The 24,016-nt window shown below is 43.5% G+C and overlaps 6 protein-coding genes across 6 annotated transcripts; 2 read left to right on the top strand and 4 right to left on the bottom strand.

The window, feature by feature from the left end:
* Positions 1 to 1,953: 1,953 nt before the first annotated feature.
* O0I10_009782 (uncharacterized protein) lies at positions 1,954 to 3,387 on the bottom strand (the record flags this gene model as incomplete). Its single annotated transcript, XM_058489768.1, has 2 exons — positions 1,954 to 2,303; positions 3,201 to 3,387. The coding sequence occupies 2 exons, from the start codon at positions 3,385 to 3,387 to the stop codon at positions 1,954 to 1,956; spliced, it is 537 nt and encodes a 178-aa protein (XP_058339514.1).
* A 1,170-nt stretch (positions 3,388 to 4,557) lies between these two features.
* Positions 4,558 to 5,052, bottom strand: O0I10_009781 (uncharacterized protein; the record flags this gene model as incomplete). The annotated part of the gene is made up of 1 exon (XM_058489767.1): positions 4,558 to 5,052. The coding sequence occupies one exon, from the start codon at positions 5,050 to 5,052 to the stop codon at positions 4,558 to 4,560; it is 495 nt and encodes a 164-aa protein (XP_058339513.1).
* Positions 5,053 to 6,171: 1,119 nt separating this feature from the next.
* O0I10_009780 (uncharacterized protein) lies at positions 6,172 to 7,083 on the top strand (the record flags this gene model as incomplete). Its single annotated transcript, XM_058489766.1, has 1 exon — positions 6,172 to 7,083. The coding sequence occupies one exon, from the start codon at positions 6,172 to 6,174 to the stop codon at positions 7,081 to 7,083; it is 912 nt and encodes a 303-aa protein (XP_058339512.1).
* A 6,102-nt stretch (positions 7,084 to 13,185) lies between these two features.
* O0I10_009779 (uncharacterized protein) lies at positions 13,186 to 17,093 on the bottom strand (the record flags this gene model as incomplete). The annotated part of the gene is made up of 6 exons (XM_058489765.1): positions 13,186 to 15,603; positions 15,789 to 16,096; positions 16,216 to 16,398; positions 16,474 to 16,501; positions 16,601 to 16,844; positions 16,957 to 17,093. The coding sequence occupies 6 exons, from the start codon at positions 17,091 to 17,093 to the stop codon at positions 13,186 to 13,188; spliced, it is 3,318 nt and encodes a 1,105-aa protein (XP_058339511.1).
* A 1,220-nt stretch (positions 17,094 to 18,313) lies between these two features.
* Positions 18,314 to 19,824, top strand: O0I10_009778 (uncharacterized protein; the record flags this gene model as incomplete). Its single annotated transcript, XM_058489764.1, has 10 exons — positions 18,314 to 18,335; positions 18,395 to 18,506; positions 18,573 to 18,625; positions 18,683 to 18,907; positions 18,978 to 19,123; positions 19,202 to 19,270; positions 19,327 to 19,407; positions 19,498 to 19,529; positions 19,629 to 19,704; positions 19,771 to 19,824. The coding sequence occupies 10 exons, from the start codon at positions 18,314 to 18,316 to the stop codon at positions 19,822 to 19,824; spliced, it is 870 nt and encodes a 289-aa protein (XP_058339510.1).
* Positions 19,825 to 19,945: 121 nt separating this feature from the next.
* O0I10_009777 (uncharacterized protein) lies at positions 19,946 to 20,932 on the bottom strand (the record flags this gene model as incomplete). Its single annotated transcript, XM_058489763.1, has 4 exons — positions 19,946 to 20,236; positions 20,290 to 20,568; positions 20,636 to 20,859; positions 20,917 to 20,932. 4 exons carry the CDS (start codon positions 20,930 to 20,932, stop codon positions 19,946 to 19,948), a joined length of 810 nt encoding a protein of 269 aa, XP_058339509.1.
* Between the last annotated feature and the right edge of the window lie 3,084 nt (positions 20,933 to 24,016).

Raw genomic sequence — 24,016 nt, 5'->3', positions numbered from 1 at the left:
TGCATTATTAATACTTTTCCATCACACAGCTTTCATTGCATCGGCTTCATGTGGAAGGCAGCTATACATAGCTCGGGTAATCATTACGACCCCTATCTTTTTCTCATCCGCTGTTACATGTTGAAGGTATTATGCGACCAACAATGTTATATGCATTCTTCTTTTAAATTCATCCTGCTCACACATCGCAACCTGTAAAGTACAATCTCGAATCGCGCCATAAGCGTAGCATTGTTTCCATGCTATATGTAATGAGCCATTTGGTGTACATTATGTCTGATTCATTTTCATAGCTTAAGGATTTATGAATCAATAGCCACGATATGCACAAAGTTGACAGCTAAATGTAATGATCACTATCATGCAAAGCAGGTTTTCAGTCATTTATATGTATGCTTGACTTTATATGGCTCTGGTCATTCATTCATGCTTTGGGCTGTTCCGGTTGATATTGCTGGTTGCACTTGTCGTTGCATTTGTTATGAGCATCACGAACAACCTTGTCGCAGGTAGATTGACATTTGGTCTTTGGTTGTGGATTTATATCTCCCATAGCCGATGCCAGAGGTCCTCTATCACACGGTTCGCCACAAAACGCCTCCAGGCAGTCGCAGAGCGAGTAGCCATTCCAACAAGTAGAGTAGCACTCGTCTTTTTCTTTTTCCACTGGATCAATGGCAAGTACAGTAAGGGACCAGCAGACAAGAAAACCAACAATAATCGATGGCTTAAACAACATGATTGAGACTCCGTAGTAAAGAAAGAGAGGATAAAGGAGTACAGCACCTAGAAAGATGGATCGAAGAAGGGGCGCTTTTTATATACAATTGTCTCATAGAGGGATACGCTATCCTCGTAGACGTCTTTGCCGTAATAATGGACTTGGATTAAACGCCATTTCACACTTTCAGGGGCATTGTTTGGGCAAGCTGCTATGCAAATGCAGTAGCTAAATGTCAACAGCTTCTTCCTATCGACCTTCTCAGTATTCTAGAAAACCTTGTTTCAATGCACAACAAGCTGGGCAAGGATCATGGCGTTTAACTGTAGTCGCCGATTGTGTCGCTTAAATAACAACACCTCATGTATAACGCTCTTTGAAAGAGATCCATTCTTTTTATCACTTTCGGTGTCAATGAAACGATACCTATGCTACAACATACCCGTTTAATAAAGCATGACATTAAAGCGGTTGCGATCATCCTACATTATAGAATGCATGGTTATGATGCTATAGCAATTCAACGTGACTCTGAGAATCTATGATCTGCAACCAACATGCTATTAACCATTTCGCCTTTCAACGTCTTTATGCATGACCCACGACATCCTAGCAACTAAGCAATCAAGCGCCATATCACCACCTTCGGGCAAAGGTTGGTAGAGCTACATTAGATTTAACGCATTTTCATCATCACTTTCATTGCCTTCCTAGCATACCTTGCTTATAGCAATGGCCATATGCACCTTGCTGGACATCGTAGATAAGTTCGGTTTACTCGAAATACATATAACGCCATCAAGTTTGATGCGTGCATGGTAATAATAGCAGTCTCTTATGCAAACAATGATGCAATATAGGGTGCTTCGAACACGTCTGTTTTCGGCATGTATAGCTGGTATACTATACAGCTCCACCCAATCTCCTACTTTTACATGTGCTTAACGTGATGAGACCTTCATTCTTACCTATAGCTGCAACTACAAGCCTCACCTCTGCTGCCATTCCTCTTTCGTCTTGCTGTTGAAGAATTCAATTGCGACGGGTGCTATACTTAACGCAGACTCAAAATCCAGCATGAACAAACAAAAACCCCTCGTACATAGTAATAGCAAATCATTCTCTTTTAATGGAAGGGGTTTGGGTATGTAGATGACAAATCTTGTATACTACAAGCAATACTCGTTGCTATATTACGGCTTCTTTGTGGGCATTCCCTTGTGCTTCATTGTCTACACGCATTCCTTCTCGCACTTTAGCTGAGCATCACCGGCCTTCTTGAAGCAGTCTTCTTCACATGGAGTGTACGTTGGCTCAGGTGTATCATCATCGTCAAATGGAACACGTACGAATGTTTTGGTGCTGTTACAAACGTCTCGTAAACACGTGTCGCGTGTTTTAACGTAGACCTTAGTGCATGACTCGCTGCACAATCTTTTCTCTGCCTCAGAAAGTGATGCAGCTGCTGGATGAACATTGGCTGCAGATACCGTAAAGTACCATACGGTGGCAAGAAGGACAATAGCAGCAGAGGACTTGAGCATCATCATGATTTGAATCCGTTGATAAAGGAAGAAGAGAACTAGTGAAATCACGACATCATTATAAAAGTCGCTCTTTTATATACAATTTTGATGTCTTGCAAGAGGGTCAACCTTGATTAAACGCCATCTCACACTTTCAAAGGGAATAATATTTGGGCAAGCTGCAATGCGGGACCAGTAGTCAAATGCCAACATCTTCTTATCGACCTTCTCAGTATCTCGCAAACCTTAATACAGTGAACAGCAAGCTGAGCAAAGATGATGGCGTTTAACTGTAGTTGCTGATGGCTTTGCTTAAATAACATTGTGACATTGGATAAACCTCATTGGAAGAGCGCCTACCTTTTGTTGGTCACTCTTTTGTTGATAGCTTTCGGTATCAATGGCACAAGATTTAATGCTACAACATGAACTTTAGCAAGAAGGAATGACATAGAAGCAACTGCGATCATCCTACATCATCATACATGGCATTGGTACATGGCTATGGATGCTACAGCAATTCAAGGTGACTTTGAAAATCTATTATCAGCAACCAGTATGCTATTAATCAGAAGGTCTTTCAAAACCTTTGTACATGTACATGACCCTCAAACATCCTAGCGACTAAAGGATCATGCTCCATATCAATTATGCATATAGCATCATCATTTTTATTTTTATGCAATTGCAATCACCAGCATCAATCGAATAACCAAGTCGCTCATTTCGCACCTCGCTTATGTCACCTGATTTAGAGGAAATTTGGTGGCTATTTTATCGGGGAGGGGGGATGCAGTCTTGATCGCACTTTGTTTGAGCATCAGAGGCCTTCTTGATGCAGTCCTTTTCACATGGCGTATACGCTGGCTGGGGTGTATTTGTATTGCCGTCATCGTCAGGTGAAGGATGGAAGTACATGTTATCGCTCTTGCAAACGTCACGAAAGCACGTACCGCACGCTTCATCGTAGAGCGTAGCACATTCATTGCGGCAGAGTTTTATCTCTGACGCAGCAAGTGGGTCGGCGGACTGAGCGTTGGCAGGAGCAGTTGGGTCTGTGGACTCAGCATTGGTTACAGATGCAGTGAAAGACCAAACGGCAATAAGAACCACAACAGCAGATGCCTTGAATACCATCATGATTTGGATTGTGCAATGCAGGAAGGAGTGAGGTAGAGAAATCACGACAACATCATTAAATAAGTGGCCCTTTTATATATACAAATCTGATGTGCTGATATGTGTATTTAATCCTCCTTACAAGAAGAGAGTCAACTTTGATTAAACTCAATTTCACACTTTCAGGGGTATCGTTTGTCCGAGGTGATGGTTAAGGGATATAGTTTATACCTCTCGCCCTCGGTCTTATAGAAAGGCATTGTACACACGATGTATAGATACTGTATGCTTATATTAGGAAGACGTTTGTTGTGAGGTTAAACATGGCGCATTCAGCTTTTGATCTTACTACGACGGGAGATAATCAGTATTACGATCAAATAGCAAGGCAATGCTTTTTTTTATTATAGAACCATCATCGCATCTGCTACCATGACAACAAGGATGATCATTCAATCTTGTTTGCTTCATCAGGGATTTGCATCGATCGATTGTAAGGACCTTTGCATGCCATCGCCACCTTTAATTCTCATGCGATTTACGGCTTTGGGGCTGGATCTTGGGTTTTTGGCTGAGATGGTTTTTTCATGCAAGCGTCATAGCAGGAATACATCTTCGGGTTGTTCTTTTCGTAGCACCTCGATTCACATAAAGTCATAGTATTTTTGTCACTGCCAGCCGTAAATGGTTTGTCAGTCGAAGGTGGAGGTCCTGATGGGTCCAAGTCACTGTTGCATTCGTTTTTTAGACAAGCCTTGAGAGCAGCCATTCCTTTGCTATCGCAAGCATCTAAACATGGATCTGGTGCAACACCTTGCTGCGGTCCTTCGCTTTTACGTAGCTGGGCATTATCTGCAAGTACCATGAGCGACCATGCGGCCAAAAGAACAAGGAGGAATGACTTGAATAACATCATTTGGGTCAAAAAGTGAAGAAAATGATAGCAAAGCGCAAACGAACATGAACCAGCGGCGGCCTTTTTTATGCAGGAGATGCTGAGTGTATGTGTCATTATTCAGGAGGTGGCTGTCTATGATCCGCCATACGAAAATTTACCGCCACACACATTCAGGGGCACATTTTGAGCAGTAAACCCACCGATGATCTCCTTTTTATACAACTTTGGATTTCATGGCATACATTCCTTGTAGTAAATAAACATTTTAATATGATGGAATACATCGCAACTAACTAAGCGTCCTTTCGTGTCTTGCAATCTTCTTTACATCCATCAAGCTCAGTTTTGATAGTTTGGTCGCATTCATCATAGCTTGATCCTTTCTTTGGGTCACTGAGCTTTTTGCATGATTCCGTAAGACTATCCACAATCGCTGCACATCCTGACAAGCATTCACCATACGACTTGCTGTTTGCATTAGGGTTCTTCAAGTTCTTTCCCATGGAACCAATATCAGGTTGCTGTTGGTCTTGTGTATCGCCACCACCGCTCGTTGCACTAGGTGATGGCTGTTTCGTGGTATCCTCACTAGTGGCACCTGTGTCAGCAGATGGTGGCTGGTTGTCGTTGATAGATCCACCAGCAGGCGTACTATCAGATGCTTTATTGCCTTCCGCAAGTGCTTCTTTGACGATTGCATCAAAATTATCGGCGACTGTAGGAGTGCTAAGCAATAGCAATGCCAAGATTGTGGCAAAAGAGAGCTTGAATAATATGTGTGCGTACATTATTATAGTGATAGATGAGGTTGGCAATAGAAAAAGCAAGCTGCCAAAATGGGTCAATCCTGGTGCTTCTTATATTTTTCTCCTCCATCATTGTATCAGCACTCACGACGCTCCGTATAAGAAACGAACGATGCAGTAGGCGCACTTTTATGCATTGCATCAACACTACTAGTGATGGTTTTTGCATTATTGTTAATAGGTCTGGCATGGCTCGCACCTTTCATACTAGCATCCCTCATCGGAATCGATGCTAACGTATACTATTTTATTGGTCATTGTCATGCTGATTTCTGGATAAGTACTTATCTTAGCAGAAAAAAGGTGCCAGTTATCCACTCTGCTGCATTGTGCACATCACCAACTCCCATTAAACATTTTCCTGCAGCCGTTTTACGCCATCACACACAAACCCCGTGATCATGGGGGCAGTTCAAACCCGTTTGCTACAGTGAAGAATGCATCATACTGGTTTATGAACAAACGAACGATGCCGCTCGTATCCATGTTTCTTTTGAACGAAAAAAGCGCTCTCCATCACCCATGTCAGAGGAAGCTATAACAAAAAGGTATCAATGTACTTGTATCGATCATTCTTTATCATCAGACTCTTTCTTGTATACACTCAAACAGCCATCTAAATGCTGGTATGTGTATCCTTGTATACAAAAACAAGCAGGGGGAAATCCTTACAGCCATCCCTTCATGCAGCAAAAGACAAGTCGGATACGAGGATCGTGGTATGTACATAGGTTGTCTACTTTCCATTTTTCCCCTCCGATGAGCAAGATGATATTATTGTATGGATTGATTAATGAGAATACAATGGGTCATTTATTGGCTGGATTTGGTTATCAAAAGGAGCATGGTAGTGATACGTCAAATCTAGTAGTTGTATGCTGCTTGTCCGTCTTGGCCATGTTTTCATGAGACATGGTGATCCTCCTGAATCAGAATAATGGAGAGCGCTCCTCTTCAAATCTTGTATAGTGTGCGTTGCGGATGATGATGTTGCCTGGCAACAAAGAAATTGGGCGATGGGAACGAATGGCCGCGTGGTACAATGAAACAGAGGTCATCTGGTGGCGATTAAACAATGCAGCTCTTCTCCTCTTCCGCGATATGGAGTTTTCAGCCAAGACCATTCTTATTACTGGAGCCACAAGTGGATTGGGACAATGCGCTGCGTCAAAGTTCCTGCAACAAGGTCATACAGTTATCATTACAGGCCGCGATGAGAGCAAGTTGAAACAAGCGACGCAATCGATTCGATACCATTCACCAGCATCGAGCAAGCTTTTCACGGTGGTTATGGATCAGGATAACGTCGACTCGATCAAGCAAGGTGTAGACACTTTGAAGAGCATGGATATTGGGCAACTCGATATTGTGATCCATAATGCGGGTGGGATGCAAGGCGAACGTGAGACGATCCAACGCGTGGAGAAAACCATCTTTGTCAATGCGGTGGCGCCATGGTACCTGACATTGCAGTTGATACCACTCATGCAACAACAAGAAGGACGTATCTTATTTGTCACGTCATCGCTACATGATCCTGATGCACGTGCTGGTAAAAAAGAAGACAAGGTGGATGCGATGTTGAGGTATCCGGATTTGGACAACTTGGATGGACACGTATGGTGGGAGAGCATGCCGTTTTATCGACTTTCCAAATTGGCACAGTTATGGCTCATGTATCTGCTGGCAGAACGCTATCCACACCTTTCCATCAATGCCTTTTGCCCTGGATTTGTACCAACCACCATGCTCAATCGTCACTCAAGCTTGCCCCTTCGTCTATTGATGCGTCACGTGCTTAGTTGGATGAGCTTTGTTACATCAGAGGATGCTGCTGCTGATGACTATGTATATTATGCAACCGATGACCAATTCACCAATGTGACAGGCAAGCTCTTCAAGAAGAAGCAGGTCGAGGAAAGCTCCAAGGCATCGAAGGATATGACTAAAGCACGTCAATTTTGGAATATTGCATGCGACATTTGCCAATTGCCCGATCACCGAATTGAGTAAAAACGATATACCATAGTTTGTTATCTTTGTAATATAGTATTTGTACTTAAAACATTCATCATGTACACATGAAATGAGATTTGCTATTGTACCCTTCAAATGCTGGTGATGACCCATGATGGATTTTGGTTGCTGGTACCATGATGTTGTATCATTGCTGTTACTGTATTCGAACGTAAAGATAAATACTCACACCGCTCATTCCTTTTATAATGTCAACCGCAAAAGGCACAGTGAGAGCAGATTGACTCCATTGTTTAATGATGGATATTGCCACCTTGTTTATGTATCCCGGATCCTGGTTTATGAATGCACAATTGATCATATCAATGCTCTTTGTGAAGACGTCCTCATGTCTTTTCATCGATTTTTCTCCTTTTGTGATCCCAGAAGCAGCCACACCCACCATGCATATACATAAAAGATCGTGTCGCCTATCATTGCACTCCCGCATACATATCTCTTTCTTTCATCATATCACTCCTTGATTGCTGCAACCATCTTCAAAGCCGAAGTAGAATGTGAGTATGTATGGTAACGGTAGATTGTACTTTTGATAAACGAGCCATGTATCCATCTTTGCCCAGCATGTCCATCATTCAACTTTCTTGATTCGAGCTAACCTTGGCAGTAAGGTAATGGCTGTTGTTGGATCATCATTATCATGTAAAGTGTAAAATGGCACACACCCTTTTGCTATACGTGAGGATCATCATTTCTTTTATTTACGTGTACCTATTGTCTATTACGAGGATGATGGGTGGATAGTGTGTGTATAGGGTAATTGATGAGTGGCCTCAGTGTAATAGCAGTAGGGGGTTTAAACTTGAGGGACGGTAGCTCCACGACTTGAGACAACGTTGTCTCTTCTCTTTCTCCCTCCTCTACTTTTATCCCCATTCACAACATCCCGATCAAGGTAATGTATCATAGAAGAGTGCTCTTGTTGGCTGTGAGGTATTGAATGAACATGCATTGTCAGGGAGAGTGAGTGTGTCCAAGTGCTGAGGAATGAGCGTTGGTGGTTGCCATGGCGATTTCGTTGCTTCCTTTTGCTCGTTGCTATTCCCGCTCTACGCTTGGTGTCAACAGGTACATTCAGAGTCCAATGTTGCAGTCGAATTGGTTCCATTGACGCGTCACCTTGTATAGAGGGCAAGTTTGGATTCAAGACGTTGGCTGGTTTGGCGTTTTGTTTCGGCTCAACTATACTACACCATGGTTTTCGGTTTCCAGTAACCAACAACAACGGGTCTTTGTGTATATGGAAAAAGGCAAGTACAATGAAACAAACAATGAAAAGGGTTTTTATTGTGTGTGTGCTAATAATGAATTGAATAGGTTTCTTTGGTCAGGCAATGCAACTTGGGGCATCATCATCATCTATTTGGGTTCAAGTCCCACCCTGTGTCAAGCGACCGGTTGCTGAAAAAGGTTTTTGAAACGCGTCCATGACTCTATACGCCTGAGTTGAGTTGATGGGTCGATGACGATGGATTTTTGGAAGAGCATGGTCACCGTGTTGAGGTAAAAAGGGATTTGCAACAGCTCGGCCGTGAATGTGTTGAACCAACATGCTCTTCTCCTGATAGGCTCGTTCTTTCCCTTGAGGATTTCTTTTCATGAGGTCGGAAATGATTGGAAGGATTGGGGATCATTCTTTCTTTGGAGAGGATGAATGAGAACAACTATGAGTCTGGACTCTACGTAAGTGATGTCCTTCCTTGCCATGGATCGAACTGGCCTTGCGTGATTCGTGCAGTGCTTTCTCAAGAACAAAGGATCACCCGACGTTGCTCGTCTGGTGGTGATTTGGTTTGTGAATTCCTTCTGATTTACTTTCTTCCTTGGAGAGGATCGCCTAACGGTATACCAAATCGTCATCATTCCCGGCATCATATGATCTAACTTGCTTGCTTTCTTACTTATAGAGACGACTATTACGATAATTACCACATTCACAACAATGACGATTATGATGATCACCCCATCCACAACAATGACAATGATGACGACAACGAGATCCAAAAGGAAGCCTGCAAGATCCCATTCTTTTCAACTTGAGTGTTTTTGGATGTTGGTGTGACGGATGAGATTGACGACTGGTGACGAGTACGAGTACGAATACGGATGATGACGGATGACGACTACGACGATGGCGGTGGCAATGTACAGTAGCAAGATAGCTAGATGAAATAAAGCATTGTTTATGTATTACACGCTTGTTGGAGGTTGCTAACTTGTGGATTAAATACTATTGCTTCGAAGATGGAATAATAAAGGTGGTCCGGTTATCGGTCATGCAAGAAGTACATGGCTTTTGTGACACAATAAGGAGGAGTGGGAAGTGGGATGAGCTTGAGAAGAGAAAAAGTGAAGAGATCCCTCCATTGAGTTTCAGGATGAGTGACTCATTCAATATGTATATGTATGTTTTTACATATACAAATTGGTTTATGCAGCTCGACTTTCTTCTACATGCAAATGTGATGCATACCTTGACACAGCTTCATAAAATGGATGCTGTTTACTTACGTACCTTCACAAAAGGCAATCATCATCATCATCCATTTGTGTAGCAACCTGTCAAGGACGTGTCTGTGTAACCACCACGTGCGGTTTCACTCAGCTCTTCATCTTTCCGTTAATGCAGCCGACACCATCCGCTAGGAAAAACCAACTCCATCACGCTTACAGCATAGTGAAAACATAAAGACGCCTGTATCTCCAAACTTTACAATGAAGCGTGGGGTTTTTATTAGAGCAATGTGCTCGGCTTGGCCAACAGCACCTTGTGTGAAAGTTTCGCGTTCAATGTCGCAAACAGCCCAAAAAATATTTTTTGGTCGTCGTCTTCGAAGAGGTCGACCCCTGGATCCAGTTTGACTGGTGGGGACATTGCGAAATCTGAGATTGGCAAGCTTGATCGTGAAACTTTCACACAAGGTGCTGCTGGCCAAGCCGAGCACATTGCTCTAATAAAAACCCCACGTTTGATTGTAAAGTTTGGAGATACATGCACCTTTATGTTTGTAAACGTGATGCTATATGAGAAGTGGTCTTTGTTCATTACCAAGTAGCTAGATCCTGGAGAGCCAAAGATGCAGAAGGACCTCTTTGGGTAACTCAGATAAAAAGTCAGGACTTCATGGACAATGCATGAAAGGTACGCAACCCTCACTTTTATGTCATACATTGGCAGCTAATAGCCACTTTTGTGCATTCCCAACTTTTGTGCATTCTATTGTAGCTGGACGATGCTCCTGCTCTAGGCATTCATTTCCATGATGAAAGTAGGTTGATCCGAGCTGATTTGGTTGAGTTACGCTCACACAAGATTACATCGGTTGAGCTACATCGAACGTGCTTTATGTCCAGAGTGATGTAATCTCTCTTTGACCGTAGCTCAGTCAAATCAGCTCGGATCAACCTACTTTTTTCATGGAAATGAATGTCTGGAGCAGGGGCATCGTTCCCATGCAGTGGATCTCGCAACAATGATGATTGGATAAAAGTGGTCGTTAGCTAGCAATACATGCCTGTTCCTAGATGATCCATAAAGTAATTATACATTGACCATTTCATTCATGCAAACGTAGCTGTGCTACACAACACGACCCTCTGCATCTTTTGCTCTGCCAGGGTCCACCTACTTGACAATGAACAAAGACCACTCTTCTTATAGCATCACGCTTACAAACATAAACGTGCCTGTATCTCCAAACTTTACAATGAAACGTGGGGTTTTGAATAGAGCAATGGGCTCGGCTTGGCCAACAGCACCTTGTGTGAAAGTTTCACGTTCAATGTCGCAACCAGCCCAAAAAATATTTTTTTTGGTCGTCGTCTTCGAAGAGGTCGACCCCCAGATCCAGTTTGGCTGGTAGCGACATTGCGACATCTGGGAATGGCCACGATGAACTTCATACTTTGACACAAGATCGCTTTGACTCAGCAGAGCAGCTTGTTCTCTTAAAGACCCCACACTTCATTGTAAAGTTTTGAGATATGGCTGTCTTTATGTTTTACATATGCTGTAAGCGTGACGCTATATGAAAAGTGGTCGTTGTTCATTGAGAAGTAGGTGGACCCTGGCAGAGCAAAAGATGCAGAGGGCCGTGTTGTGTAACACAGCTACGTTTGCATGACTGGAAGGATTGATGGATTTTACTTTATGGTCTATCTATAATAGTCCATATGGTGCACGCTATCAGCCAATTCCTCACAATCAGTGTTGTTGCAAAATCCACTTCATGTGAACGATTCTCCTGCTCCAGCCGAGCATTTCCATCATTCAAGCTTCTTGATCCGAGCCGATTTGACTGAGCTACGGTGGAACAGCAAACATGAAAATTCTTGAAAGACAGACCCTGCGAATGTCTCCGCCTTTCAAACTTTTGGACGCTCCCATTCAAAATCTTCGAATGAAGCGTGAAGTCTTTATTAGAAAAAGTTGATCAGCATGCTGGAGAGCACCCTTCTGACCAATTTTCAAGTTGGAAGTGGGCAACTTCGGGGCGGTGGGCCGTCCGCTCTTTTGTTCGTGTCATCCACCATTTGGACCGCCCCCGCATTTTAAATCTTAACAATGAAGTCTGCAACTTTTATTTGAATGGCATTGATCAGCATGTCCCAGCGAACCTTCTGACAAAGTTTCAGGTTCGAGATGGGGAATCCCAAGGTAATGCATACTATTTCCATAAATCATGAATCCGGGGCTGACCTGCTTCCCGACCTCCATAGTAAATCCCACCTTGCACCCTACCATTCCAAATTTTCAAATGAAACATGAGATCTTTTTTAGATCAACGTGATCAGCATGCCCAAGAGCATCTTGTGTGAAAGTCTCAGGTACAAGAGGGGCAATCTCATTATCAAAGTTTTGGATGTACAGTGTTCATGCATTTAAACAAGAGGTGTCCGGCCCATTTAGTTTCCACTTCTTCCACTCCCAGCTTCTTGCTCTTCCTCCCATTCTCAACTGTTGGCCCCATTCAAGTATACAACTACTACCTGCGAACGATTGTCCTGCTTTAACCCATCATGTCATTCCTACAATTGCCTTGATCCGATTGTCTTTGACTGAATGGCAAGTGCATGGCGTGTAAACAGCCTGCTCACTACAACACACGATCCTCTTGCTCACTCCTCTTCCACGACCAAACGTAACAGCAGTTGCCATTAGCAAGGTTTTCATTCCCTTGTCTCCAGCAGCGTTCTTTACTTGCAGCAACGTGCCTTACAGCTTTACTTCAAGTGAGCAGCAGATAGCCATTACGTAGAAGCAGCTTTATATACGGGTAGCAACTTGCATCCAATACATATGACTTCTTATGGATATGGATATGGATATGGATATTGGTTTGGTTTGGTATATGGAGATGGAAGGATATGGATATATACAACGCATGGGAAGAGTGTGCATCCATTGTCGATTTGACCATTGTGCTTGGTGCATTGAGTTATCGTACTTTGTAGCAGCTACTATCACCTACTTGTGCAACCAGTCAATCGTGTACAACAATCACCATGCATATAATCTACGCCATCATGCACCAAGAGCCACCTCACATACATCCATCCGCTTTGCAAAATTCATGATCAAAGGATAGCATCACCCAAGTCGACGTATCCCCCGTTAAAGCAATTCGTTGTACCTCTCAATCTATTTCTTGTGGATGATGTTGGATTAAAGGTTGTTTAAGCGATACAACATTAGGTTGGCAAACCACTTCCCCAGTGTTAGAGCTTCCTTTATCTTGAGTTGGACCTCGATGTGTTGTGGTCGCGTCATGAATTATACCATGGTATGAGAAATGCAGGATTGGATTGTAAAAGTACAGTGATAAAGAAAAGAGATGAAGAGGAAGGGTCAACAAGCTATTCAATGACGTTGTTAAGAATACATGATTTATCTAATAAAAGTGTGTGCTTAAGATACTACTATTTGAGGAACAAGTAATAATATTACAAGAGTAGAAAACAAAAGGCTTATGCAAGAAGAGTGAGAATATACATACAAGTGAGAGGGATGGATGCAGTTGTAATAATGAAAGAAGGTGTTGTGGATGGATGAGAAGAATAATGATGAAATGTGTGTGTCTAATCGCCATGCATGGTTTCTTCAATGACGTTATTGAGCCACCAAAAGCGGTCGAGAGTAGGAAGGATGCTGAGGATGGTGGGCAACTCGATAGTAAGGGAAAGTGAATTACCAAAGGGCCGCTTCTTGTTGGTATCAGAAGAAGCAACATCTTGCAGACTAGCCAGTGAAAGACCACCCCCATGTGGTGATTGGACTTTGGGTTTGCGTGCACGTGGTGGAGGTGGTAATGAGACAAATTGAGCCATTGATTTATCCTCATCCTTGTTTTCATCATGATGGCTGGAGACAACAGCAGCAGGTGTTGATGTAGAGGCGGTGGGAGTGGTGGTGGTGGATGATAAGAATGATGATGATGGCTGTTGCTGTTGTTGTTGTGCTTGATGATGATGATGATGATGGGAATTGGAATGCCTTGGTGAAGAAGGTACAGGTGTAGAAGATGATGCTGTTGGTGTGGATGATGGCATGGTAGATGCAGGTGGCCATGTAGGTTGTGATTGTGTAGATGGCAAATATTGTTGTGAATACGAAGCAGTGGATTGATACACACGTTGTTGAGCAACATAGGCTGATTCAGGCACATTGCGTAAGGCAAGTGACCGATAAGTGTATGCTGCTTGATCCGTGATGTAATAGGCGAGACTTCGATAAAGAGGGATGGGCAAGCATTTGATGGTCTCACTTGATGTCTGATTGATGGCTGAAATGGTACCAGGACTCGTCACCCAAGCACGGAACAAAATCATTTGACATGGTCCAAGAGTCAATGCAAAAGGTGGAATATCAATCACTTCACCTTGTAGTTTGGCTACAGAGGATAAAGGTTTGCCATACATGGAACATCCCATAAGCCTACGACCTGCATCTTCCAATGCTTGTGTAAAACGCGCCAATGCAGTAATACCGTAACCAGGGTTGTCAATGGGTGATACTGGAGATGTTGCCGCTGCCATGGCAATAGGTGATGTTGTGCCAGCCTTATCAGGTGATCGGCTTCCCACCATTGTTGTCGAATCGCCACTACGTCCAGCCCAATCACTATTGCTACCACCACTTGCTGCTGACCGTGTTGCATCAAACAATGTGCTGTTGTTGGTAGTCGTGCTTGCTCGTGGAAGTACAATGGAGTTGCCACTGCCAATGTTTTGCAACGTTTGACCATGTAAACTCAAGACACAATTACGTTCTTCACGTGATAGCTGTGTTGGGATTTCACCATCGGCGTATTGGAATCGTACCATGGGGAATGTGTATCGCCGTGCCTTATCCACCAAAATGTGTACATTCATGGGATCATTTTGCTTGTCTTCTTGCACCATAACGGATAAGCCCACATACACTGATCCTCGTGTTGCACCTTCTGGAATTGTCTCGTGTTCGGTGGAATGAATCGATCCATTGGATGGGCTACTCAAAGCAGCTGTACTAATATCAACACCACTGCCACCAGTACCAGAAGATGAATTGGGTGTGCCTAATGCAGCAGCTGCAGTTGAAAGTGGAATGGATGCTGGCAATTGCATTTGCAATAATGTTGGCACGGCATGAGCTAAGAGACGCATATCTTCAAAGTGCGTATTCATATGATCGGATGGAATGTGCAAATGGGCCCCCATGGTCTTTGAGATAAATACTGGATCGGCAAATCGATAGCCAAGTGCCATCAATCGTGCTTGTTCCTTTTTGCTCACACGTCGCACCATAAACAAATGCCTATCTTCGACCACACTTTCAGTAGACTCTGCAGCTGATCGTAAAGTGGATCCTGATACGGGACGTTGCTTGTTTTCACGTGCATTGGAAACCGCTTCATTGTATTGTTGTTGTTGTGTTGCATGTCCAATGTCTGAAGCATAATGGTGTACGCCTTGTTCAAGCATGGTAGCGCTGTTGAATGTATCCATGCTTGCTTTGGTTGTGAGTTGATGGTTGGCTGTGATATCATGCATGCTGTTACGGTTGCTGCTAGGTGGACAATAAGAAGCTCTTGCCATGTCAGCTGTTGTACAAGTGCTATTACGTTTGCTGTTCTTGCCACCACCAGCACCAAACCAATGATCCATGGGTGAACGCAAAGCCGATGATAAAAATTGGTGATGGGATGGTAGTTTAGTAGCAATGGTGTTGGTGGACACAACATTGTCAAACAAAATACCAAGATCGGCAAGAGATGATAAGCGTAATTGGGAAACGAGTTCTCGGGCCGCGTCAAAAAATAACATTTCGGCTGCATCATAAGGATCCCGAGTGCGTGTAGAAGATTGTTCCGATCCTCGGTCATAGCTGCTGGATGCATGTGGCTGCAAATGCTGATTTGGAATACGCTTAGCCCATCGATGTGTAGCTTCAAAAAATCGAAGGAATAGTGGATGACTTGTATTGAATCCGCCAAGATGTTTCTTTGTTGTATCGGCCTATGCACGCAAAAGGGATAATACAATGAGTAAGTTGTGGTTGAGGAAACGTGGTACCAATAACACCAACGTAAATTAGGTGCGGCGCCTCATTTCAATGACAGCAACAAACATTGGATGTGTGAAGCAATGACATGTGATATGTGGACGCGGGTACCAAGCGTTGGTGATGATGATGATGTTACCTCAAAGTCAATGTCAGCTAGGACTTCCTTTGTTGGGACAAGTCCATCCACGTTGACGAGAATTTTACCCGACCGATCGAAAAACACCGCGCCTAACATAAGGCGTTCCGACTTGCCGGATTGCACGATCGCTGGCAAATGCGACACGCCTGCTCGGATAGCAATGAATAAAAGTAATCCACATGCCAAGACCACAATGGCAGCAATGATGCCAATCAAAGCTGCTTGAGAAAGGGCTGGTTCAGGTACGCTTCCATCTTCGGATGGCACACGATACTCAGTGCCTGCCATGGCTGTGTAGTGCATGCCTATAGTTAAGATTTGGGTTAGCACCTTCTTGTTCCCATTATCATACGATTCTTGTGTTTTGTGTTTGCATGTGTTGTGTGTATATGGGTGCGGGGAAGGAAAAAAAGGATGACTGTACCACACACTGCAAGTCCCATTAGCATAGACGAGCCTAAGCGTTTGTACCACCGATTCGACCAATGTTCGCGAAGCTTAAAGAAAATGTAAAGTGCTGTCACCACTGCGGCACATGCAATCACCACGGCGCCTGCAACATAGCCGACTTTGTAAGTCAAATGGAAAAAATCAATGGCAAATTGACCTATGTAAATGTGTAATACACAATATGGTTAGGCTCATGATGATAACAGCAACTTCTTTTTTCTTTTCGACTTACCGATATAGTGCATGCATGCAATGCCAATCTAGTATAGTAGGGATAAAAAGAATAGGAAGCATGAGGACATTTGTCATCAATGGAAGATAAAGAAACATTGCTGCAGCAATAGCAATGCACCACTTACCCCAGCAATGATACCGCTCGGAATGATTCTCATGACCTGTGCCTCTTCGGTGACACCAACAAATGCAAATGCCACAAACATGCATGCAATGGCAACGACCAAACTGGCAAACGTATACCCGGCCGAGTAACTTAAATGATACACGTTATCATGATACATCAAGGTCAAGCTGTTGTTGCCGATAAAGTGCATCGACCAAATGCCAACACCTCCCATGGCCAATGCTGCAGCGATGAGAAAAAGCCTGATAACGTCATGTTATTATTATCGTCGTCATGTGTGTGTGTGTGTGTGTGTGTGTGTTGTGATCGATATCGTGTGTTGGATCAATGTCGAAGAGAGAAAGAAAGACTCACCAATTGCGAATGCCGTTGATGTGAGTACGTCTACCGAGTAATTCAAGAGCAGTTTGTGCACCAACGGTGGCAATGACATAGCTGACAAAGATGATGCCACCGTTGAAGCTTTGTGCTGCCAACAAGTCGTCATCCATCACGCCAGAAAAAAAAAAAAAGAAAAAGCAATAGGGAAGGGGAAGGGAGGAGGAGGGCAAGGGAATGAGAATGGCAATTGAAAGAGAGAGAAAAAGGAAGAGAGAGGGAGAGAGATAAAACAAAGAGCCGTCGTGTCGGGGAAGCTGAGCAATGTGTGCTTATTGTTTTGAGCGTGCGTGTGTTGTGTGTGTGTGCGCGCAAACGCATCTGTGGTCAATGGGGGTTTCCTTTTGAGAGTAGATGCCGTCCATGGAAGGGTGAGACAGAGATTTTTCAATTGAAGCTTTTTTGTACGACGCCATGCAATGCCCATCATTGGTCAATGATCGAATCCTACTTTGTATTTTTCTCGTTCTCATACGCCAAGAGGTATCCATTGGTCAATTATTACCGACAATCTGGTACAATAAGTATAGTAGCCACCCGCCCACGTATGGACAAGAGCAAAAAAAAACCTTTTTTGATATGTGGAGTGTATAGCCCGCAGCTCCGCAATTGACAGATAACAATCGATAATGGCGCTTCTCGCGCGAACAGCTTGTTTTGCCTTGCATGCATGCAAGCTAAGCCTTTTGTGGCATGTTTCCGATTTGGGGCACCACAATGGGCAAAGATCAGCGCCAGTGCCCACGCAATACAAGGTGTGTCAGCAAAAGTGAGTACCTTTTTGTAAAGGCACATACACATTCTCTACCTAAAAACAGTGAGATCGTTGCCATTGGATACCCAACCATGGATGCTTTCCCCACGCCCTCATGTTGATCCTTTCCTCCAAACTGGGTTTTCCGATCAATCAATCATACTTTTTTGATTCAACCTTTATTATGTACCAAGATCTCGGTCATGTACATGTACACTAATCCTCTAAGGGATGACGATGTTCTCGCCACAATCGCTCTTGTGTTGAAAATGTCAATCAATGGCCTTACACAAAGGCACAAAGGCATATAGAGAGAGTATCACAATGACGTGGATGCTGCAAGTAATAATTCACATGTGTCCCTTTTTATACACAATGCTCATCAAAGAGGTATTTATTGTTGATCATCGTTTCAAGAGAGAGGGAGGCGAGACAAAGAAGGTGGTGAGCCAATAGGGATCATCAAAAAGCCACTTCCGCGGTGTGCTTAGGTAACACACACGCTCCAGGCACCACCATCCACAACAGCGCGTCCTTTCTCTGTTTTCTTTTTTTGGGACCCACCCACCCACACACGCAATGACACAATTGAATGACTATGGTATGCACTATAATAGACAACTCTTTATTCTTCATTTCTCACGCCCTCCCCTCTATTAGAACTTGAACGCCAACGTAATATTGAACGCAATCGCGAGTTGCTTGCTCAGCTTGAATTGCCTGCAGCTGTCAGTGCACTTGGATCGGTAGGAGGAGGAGGAGGAGCGGCAACGTAAGTAGTAGTAACATGGCAACCCAATGGATCGTGTCAAAGAGAATAACATAATGCGTGTATTAGACCAGCTCCCAAGGCACGTCCAAAGAAAAAGCGAGACAATAAAGCGCGTGTTGGTAAGTGCCAAAAAAGAAGGACGCTGCCAAGGTTACCGTATCTGATATCACATTCAGTCAAACCCGATCGACCTACAAGAGCATCCTCACGACTACGTGGTCTAGAGCCACCGCCATTTGAGATTACAGAAGATGACACTCTATCCGGCACCAATGAAGGAGGAGGCAACACCAACACTGTGGTAGATCCTGAATTATGGGATGGAAGATTACTTTCAGGAGATGAATACTTTGATGAGGAAGTGCGAAAGAATGCTATTCGTGTGGATGGTCACTATGCTGGTAATGAATTCACGGAACGTCAATCGGGATTTCTTCCGTGCATGTCGCTAACCACGTTTTACATCATCAGGTTGGATCAACCCAGAGCTTGTTGAAAAGTATCACTTTGAAGCATCGGCTGCAGAAGCATGGGAAAAGAATGGTGGTGGCACGTTCAGCTTTAAGGATCCTACGGGTACCGGCAAAAAGAAGGGCGGTGGGCGATTCAATGCAAAGGTGAGGATGATGAAACAAACGTCATTGTCGGATATTAGGCGCGGATGACTAAACATGCATATCACATACACATCTCAGGCAGCAGCTCAAGCCATGTTCAAAAAGAATCCAAACATGTACTTTTACCGACACAATGAACCAGGCGTGGTAAGTAGTGTGAAAGGATTGAGAACGAACCATGAACTTACTTCCATTTTGTATAGGAACAATGGACGGGTGATTGGACCGAGGAAGAAAAGAAGCTCTTTTTAGAGGTGGCCCAAAAACATGGATGTGGTGACAAGGTAAATGGGGGGTATATTTGAAGGATGGCCAAGAAAAACGATCGCTTTGCTGACAACATGCATTCAATTATTAACCACTTTGTGTCACAGTGGGGTCTTTTTGCAAGTTACATTCCGCATCGGTAAATCATCCCCGTCCCAATTCCTTTTGCACTACTCAGCTTTGCCACGTGCGTTAACATTTACCAATGGCTCTCTCTCTCTCTCTCTATCTCTTTTAGGGTTGGATATCAATGCAGTAACTTTTATCGAAGCGAAATTCTTCCATCTGGATTGATATTTGATGATAATTACAAGGCAAGCAAACGGGATGATCTTGGGACATATATACATCGATAGGCTGACATGGAGTATTGTTTTTAGTACACACCTTCTGGACGTCCCATTTATGTCGGTAATCATCGAGCCCGAGGTTAATTCCCTTTTACATTTCTATTTCCTTCAACATACAACAACCAGCATTTCATTCAATTTTATACCGCGCTCGCATAAAGATAAACATACGATCATTTTCTGTACATCTGTACACGTGGACATTTTATTTGCTGTAAGGTGGCGGTGAATCATTTTTGGTGCTATGGGAGGATGGCTTGATGTTATTGAGGACAATGACGTGTGGATGACCGGCAGATCGGGGATCCATCATAGGTGGAGGAGGAGGAGGTGGTGGTGGCATGCCGCGCATCGGACCCATAGGACCACCCATAGGAGGATGATGAGGTCCCATAGGTGGAGGAACATGACGTGGATCAATAGATACCCCCATAATATGAGACAAATAAACGGCTCGTTTGATACGAAAGGATCGAAAGCACATTGCCCAATATCCCTATTTTCATATCTCAGTATCTTGTACATCTTGCTTAAAGTAAACAAACTTACATAAAACCCAACAATCATCATCAAAGCAAGCACGCCAAATTTGAGCTCGTCTTGCCAGGATCGATCACAATTGTAAAAGTCTTGTTGTTGTGCCATGGTGTCTAGACCACCGGTTTGGGTAGCGTCAATAAACCGCCCTGATGCAGAATCGATACACCAATTAATATAGTCCCCTCTCATGGTGATAAATAAGATCGTATTGATAATGGCATCAACAATAACAAGTGCTGTGCCCACTACCACGCCGTGTGATACAGTCAATATATAATTGTACACGTCCTAATGTTGAAAAGGGGGAGTGTCAGCCTTTTTTGTGGATGCCGTTGCTATGCAATAGCACACTTGCCAAATAAAGTGCTAGGAGACCAAACAACGATACAATGGTGAGAACCATATTGGCGATGCCGAAGATGATAAATGGAGCATTGGATGGCATGTATGAGAAAAAGGCTGTCGTTGGAAAAAAGGAGTAAGCGACAACATGTTGAGATGATGTACGTTGGGGATGATTGATATTCACATACGACTGGATGGCCGAAACGAAACCGCTGTAAGATACAATGAAAATGCCTACAGGGTGCTTTTCTAAGTGAGATGAGAAAGAGATAGTCCTATGTAAAGACTTACAGCCCAAAACACGCATGATAAAGCACAACCAACACGTAAGTGGATGCATCCACAGCATTTCCGTAATGCCTGGCTTCGAGTGTGAACGATTTTTGTCCTCCGGAAAGGTCGTAATAAGAAATCCATTTGTTGTATACGAAGGTCAATGGGATTTGTAAACGAGAAAAAAAAAGAGATGTTGTGCGTTTATTTGAAAAGGAATGAATTGGATAGGCACATTTCTTAACAAAGGCGATGTTTTGTGCTCGTCCACAAAGGGTAATTCCATGGTGGTACAAAGATGCAGCGTGCGTGCATGTAACGGGCGTCTCTGCATTACGTCGGGGATACCATAGGCTTGAAGGCATCATTTGTCTATCATTGCATTGTCGGCCTTGGACTTCACATATCCTTTCAGCGGGTCGCTTTGGGATACGATTGTACCATTCTCCTTATCCAAATCTTTGTGGTTCTTGATTGCTTGAAGACACCATTGAAACCCAAAGTCATATATCTATGCTGGTTGACGTAGTGTTGGAAAGCCTAATAATGAAGATCAAACAATATTTGTTAGATTTATGTACATCAACGTAAAATTGCTTTATACATACCTTGCTTTCATTGTCGTGCCATAAAATCAGAGAGCAGTCTTTCCAAATCGACGCCTAGGATGATGATCAGCCATGTGTATTTGGACAACTTGGAACTGATTGCTAACTACCTTCTTCAACGCCAGGGTGATGTAAAACAGCCCTTCGGGTAGATCCCGTTCAACAGGTATGTATATCATTTCCTTTCTGTAATAGCAGGATAATCCTATCACATCTTTCAATACTTTTGCTTGGCAATAAAAAGAGATGATGTTTCATACCTTTAAAGCTGGTGTGTCCGAAAAGTCGCCCTAATTGCTGTCGGTACTTGGAATGATGATACGTACAATGTTGGAGCATGTATTCTGTCGTATCCAAGCGAGCCTTTCAAACCACCACTGAATCCACGCCATGTCTTATCCCTCGTACGAGACGCTTCAAGTAACAGCATTTCCAATGCAAACGACGGCACCATAAATGCGTTGCCATTCCCTTCTTCATGGCCTTTGATGGAGTCCCCTTATGCATAGGTCGCATTTGAAGCCCGTACATGCCGCCATAGTAACCTTGATCAAGGGCTGTAGTGTCCACGAATAATCACGTGTATTCATCTTTCAGTAGCCTCATCTTGTGTGCCCTAAATTATTGCCAACCTTAGTTTCCTTGTCCTTCTCTAGAATAAATCACACACACACACACCTCAAGGGCCAAATGGGCATAGTGCGTCGTTTGTAAATCTTCTCGATCACAAGGGTGGGGCTTGTAGTGGATGCTTTCCAAGCTATAGCATATAAAAGAGGCAATTGAGGACAACCGTAATAAGCAAGACCCATTGACAAATATACTAACCTGGTAAAAGGATTCGAGATGCTATATACGATATATCCCATTTTCCTGTTTCCTTCTTGGAAGATGATCAATGCACAAAATCCAGTCAGATACTCGGCCCTATTCAGGATACTATCAGTGGACAGCGATGAGTGCCTCTCTTTGCCTTGCTCATACATAAATCTCTGAACAAGGGATGGTCTCATCTTGCGCCTTGTTTTACACATTATCTCATGGATGCGATCTAAAGTGTATGCAGAATCAACGTGAGTAGGATGCGATTCGCCACTACGTTCCCTTCAATAGCATACCCAGAAGCTTTTCACAGTCACCTTGTTGGTACATAGAATAGTGCCAACGTTCCGCCAGTCTTCCAAACCACTGCTTGTCATCATGGCTCGAGATCATCTTATCCATAAACGATGTCTGTGGAATCGCCTCTGCTTGTCTTCTAGCAGCAGATATCTCCAAAGTGGTGAGGGTTGTCGAAATGCAGACCTTGTAGTACTCGGCTAAGCCAATGCGCTTGGCAATAGGAGCCGCGGGGATCTGTTGAAGAGACACCGGCAAAAGAAGCTGCACCATGCTCCATTTCGGCAATCTTGATACACCGTGGATACAATGGATACCTCGATAATGCTCGGGTCTATTGAATAAAAACATGTCTTATTACAATGGATACATACTCCCTCGATGCTGTGATACATACCTACAGTGGTGCAAGTGGCTAAAACTGTGAAAGCCATCACCTCGTGTAGCCTAGAAATGCGGATGAATGATATATTAGAGACCATGAATAAAGTGTGTGGCGAGCCTACGGTATACTCACAACATCTTCAATGTGATAGGCGTGTTTTCTTAACGTGATATGAAAGCAATGACTACACTAGTTATATGACAATCAATGTGGAAGGAGATTAGGTTACTCTTCATCTGAAATGGATGATGACTTCCTGGCGTCCTATATATGTAAATGAGATTACGTTCGTCAGCAATCAAAACAACATACCCTGATGATCATTGGCTTCTGAAAAGACGCAGCCATCTCACGAGCATATAACTTGAACGATTGTAGCTTGAAAGTTGCTGGCCATGTATCGGTGACCAGTCGCCAACAAACGCAACCATCGCCCTCTGAAAGCTATGCGTTGTCATGCCAATTTGTCGATTTCATGTTGTCAGTGAAGCCATTTTCAATACGGTCAACAAGCTATACTTGCCACAAGCATGATATAAAGAAGAGGAAAAGACGTACTGTGATTGTGGCTATGGGCAGCGACTCATTTTCTGCCGTTGGCGATGCATTGTCTTCTTGAAGTTGGTTGTTGCCAATGACAGCATTCTGGTTCGATTGTTCACGCGGAAAGTATCATATCAGATCTTGTGGTGTGTGGCGATGGGTTCAGGTATTCCATTGAAAAGTGGGACGCGTTGAAGACAATGGCAGCGGACAAGGAGGCGGGTCTCTTGGACATTGGCGGCATTGTCTACTGCCATCTGAGCCTGAAATCGACTTGAGGAGATTGACATGCGTGAACGTTTACAGACCCACCACGTCCACAGGAGATAGCTACATGGAAAGAAACATGACATGCATATTGGTATATGATTTATCAATAAAGATGCTCATGCTTTACCTCATTCAAAGAGTGAAATATCATAATGACAACAACGACAATGAACGAGAAAGAAGGATAACAATG

Source organism: Lichtheimia ornata (genome assembly GCF_029851405.1).
Source record: "Lichtheimia ornata isolate CBS 291.66 chromosome Unknown scaffold00059, whole genome shotgun sequence".
Taxonomy (NCBI): Eukaryota; Fungi; Mucoromycota; class Mucoromycetes; order Mucorales; family Lichtheimiaceae; genus Lichtheimia; species Lichtheimia ornata.
The sequence above is the reverse complement of the archived record's forward strand: the minus strand, read 5'-3'. Positions and strand labels throughout refer to the sequence as shown.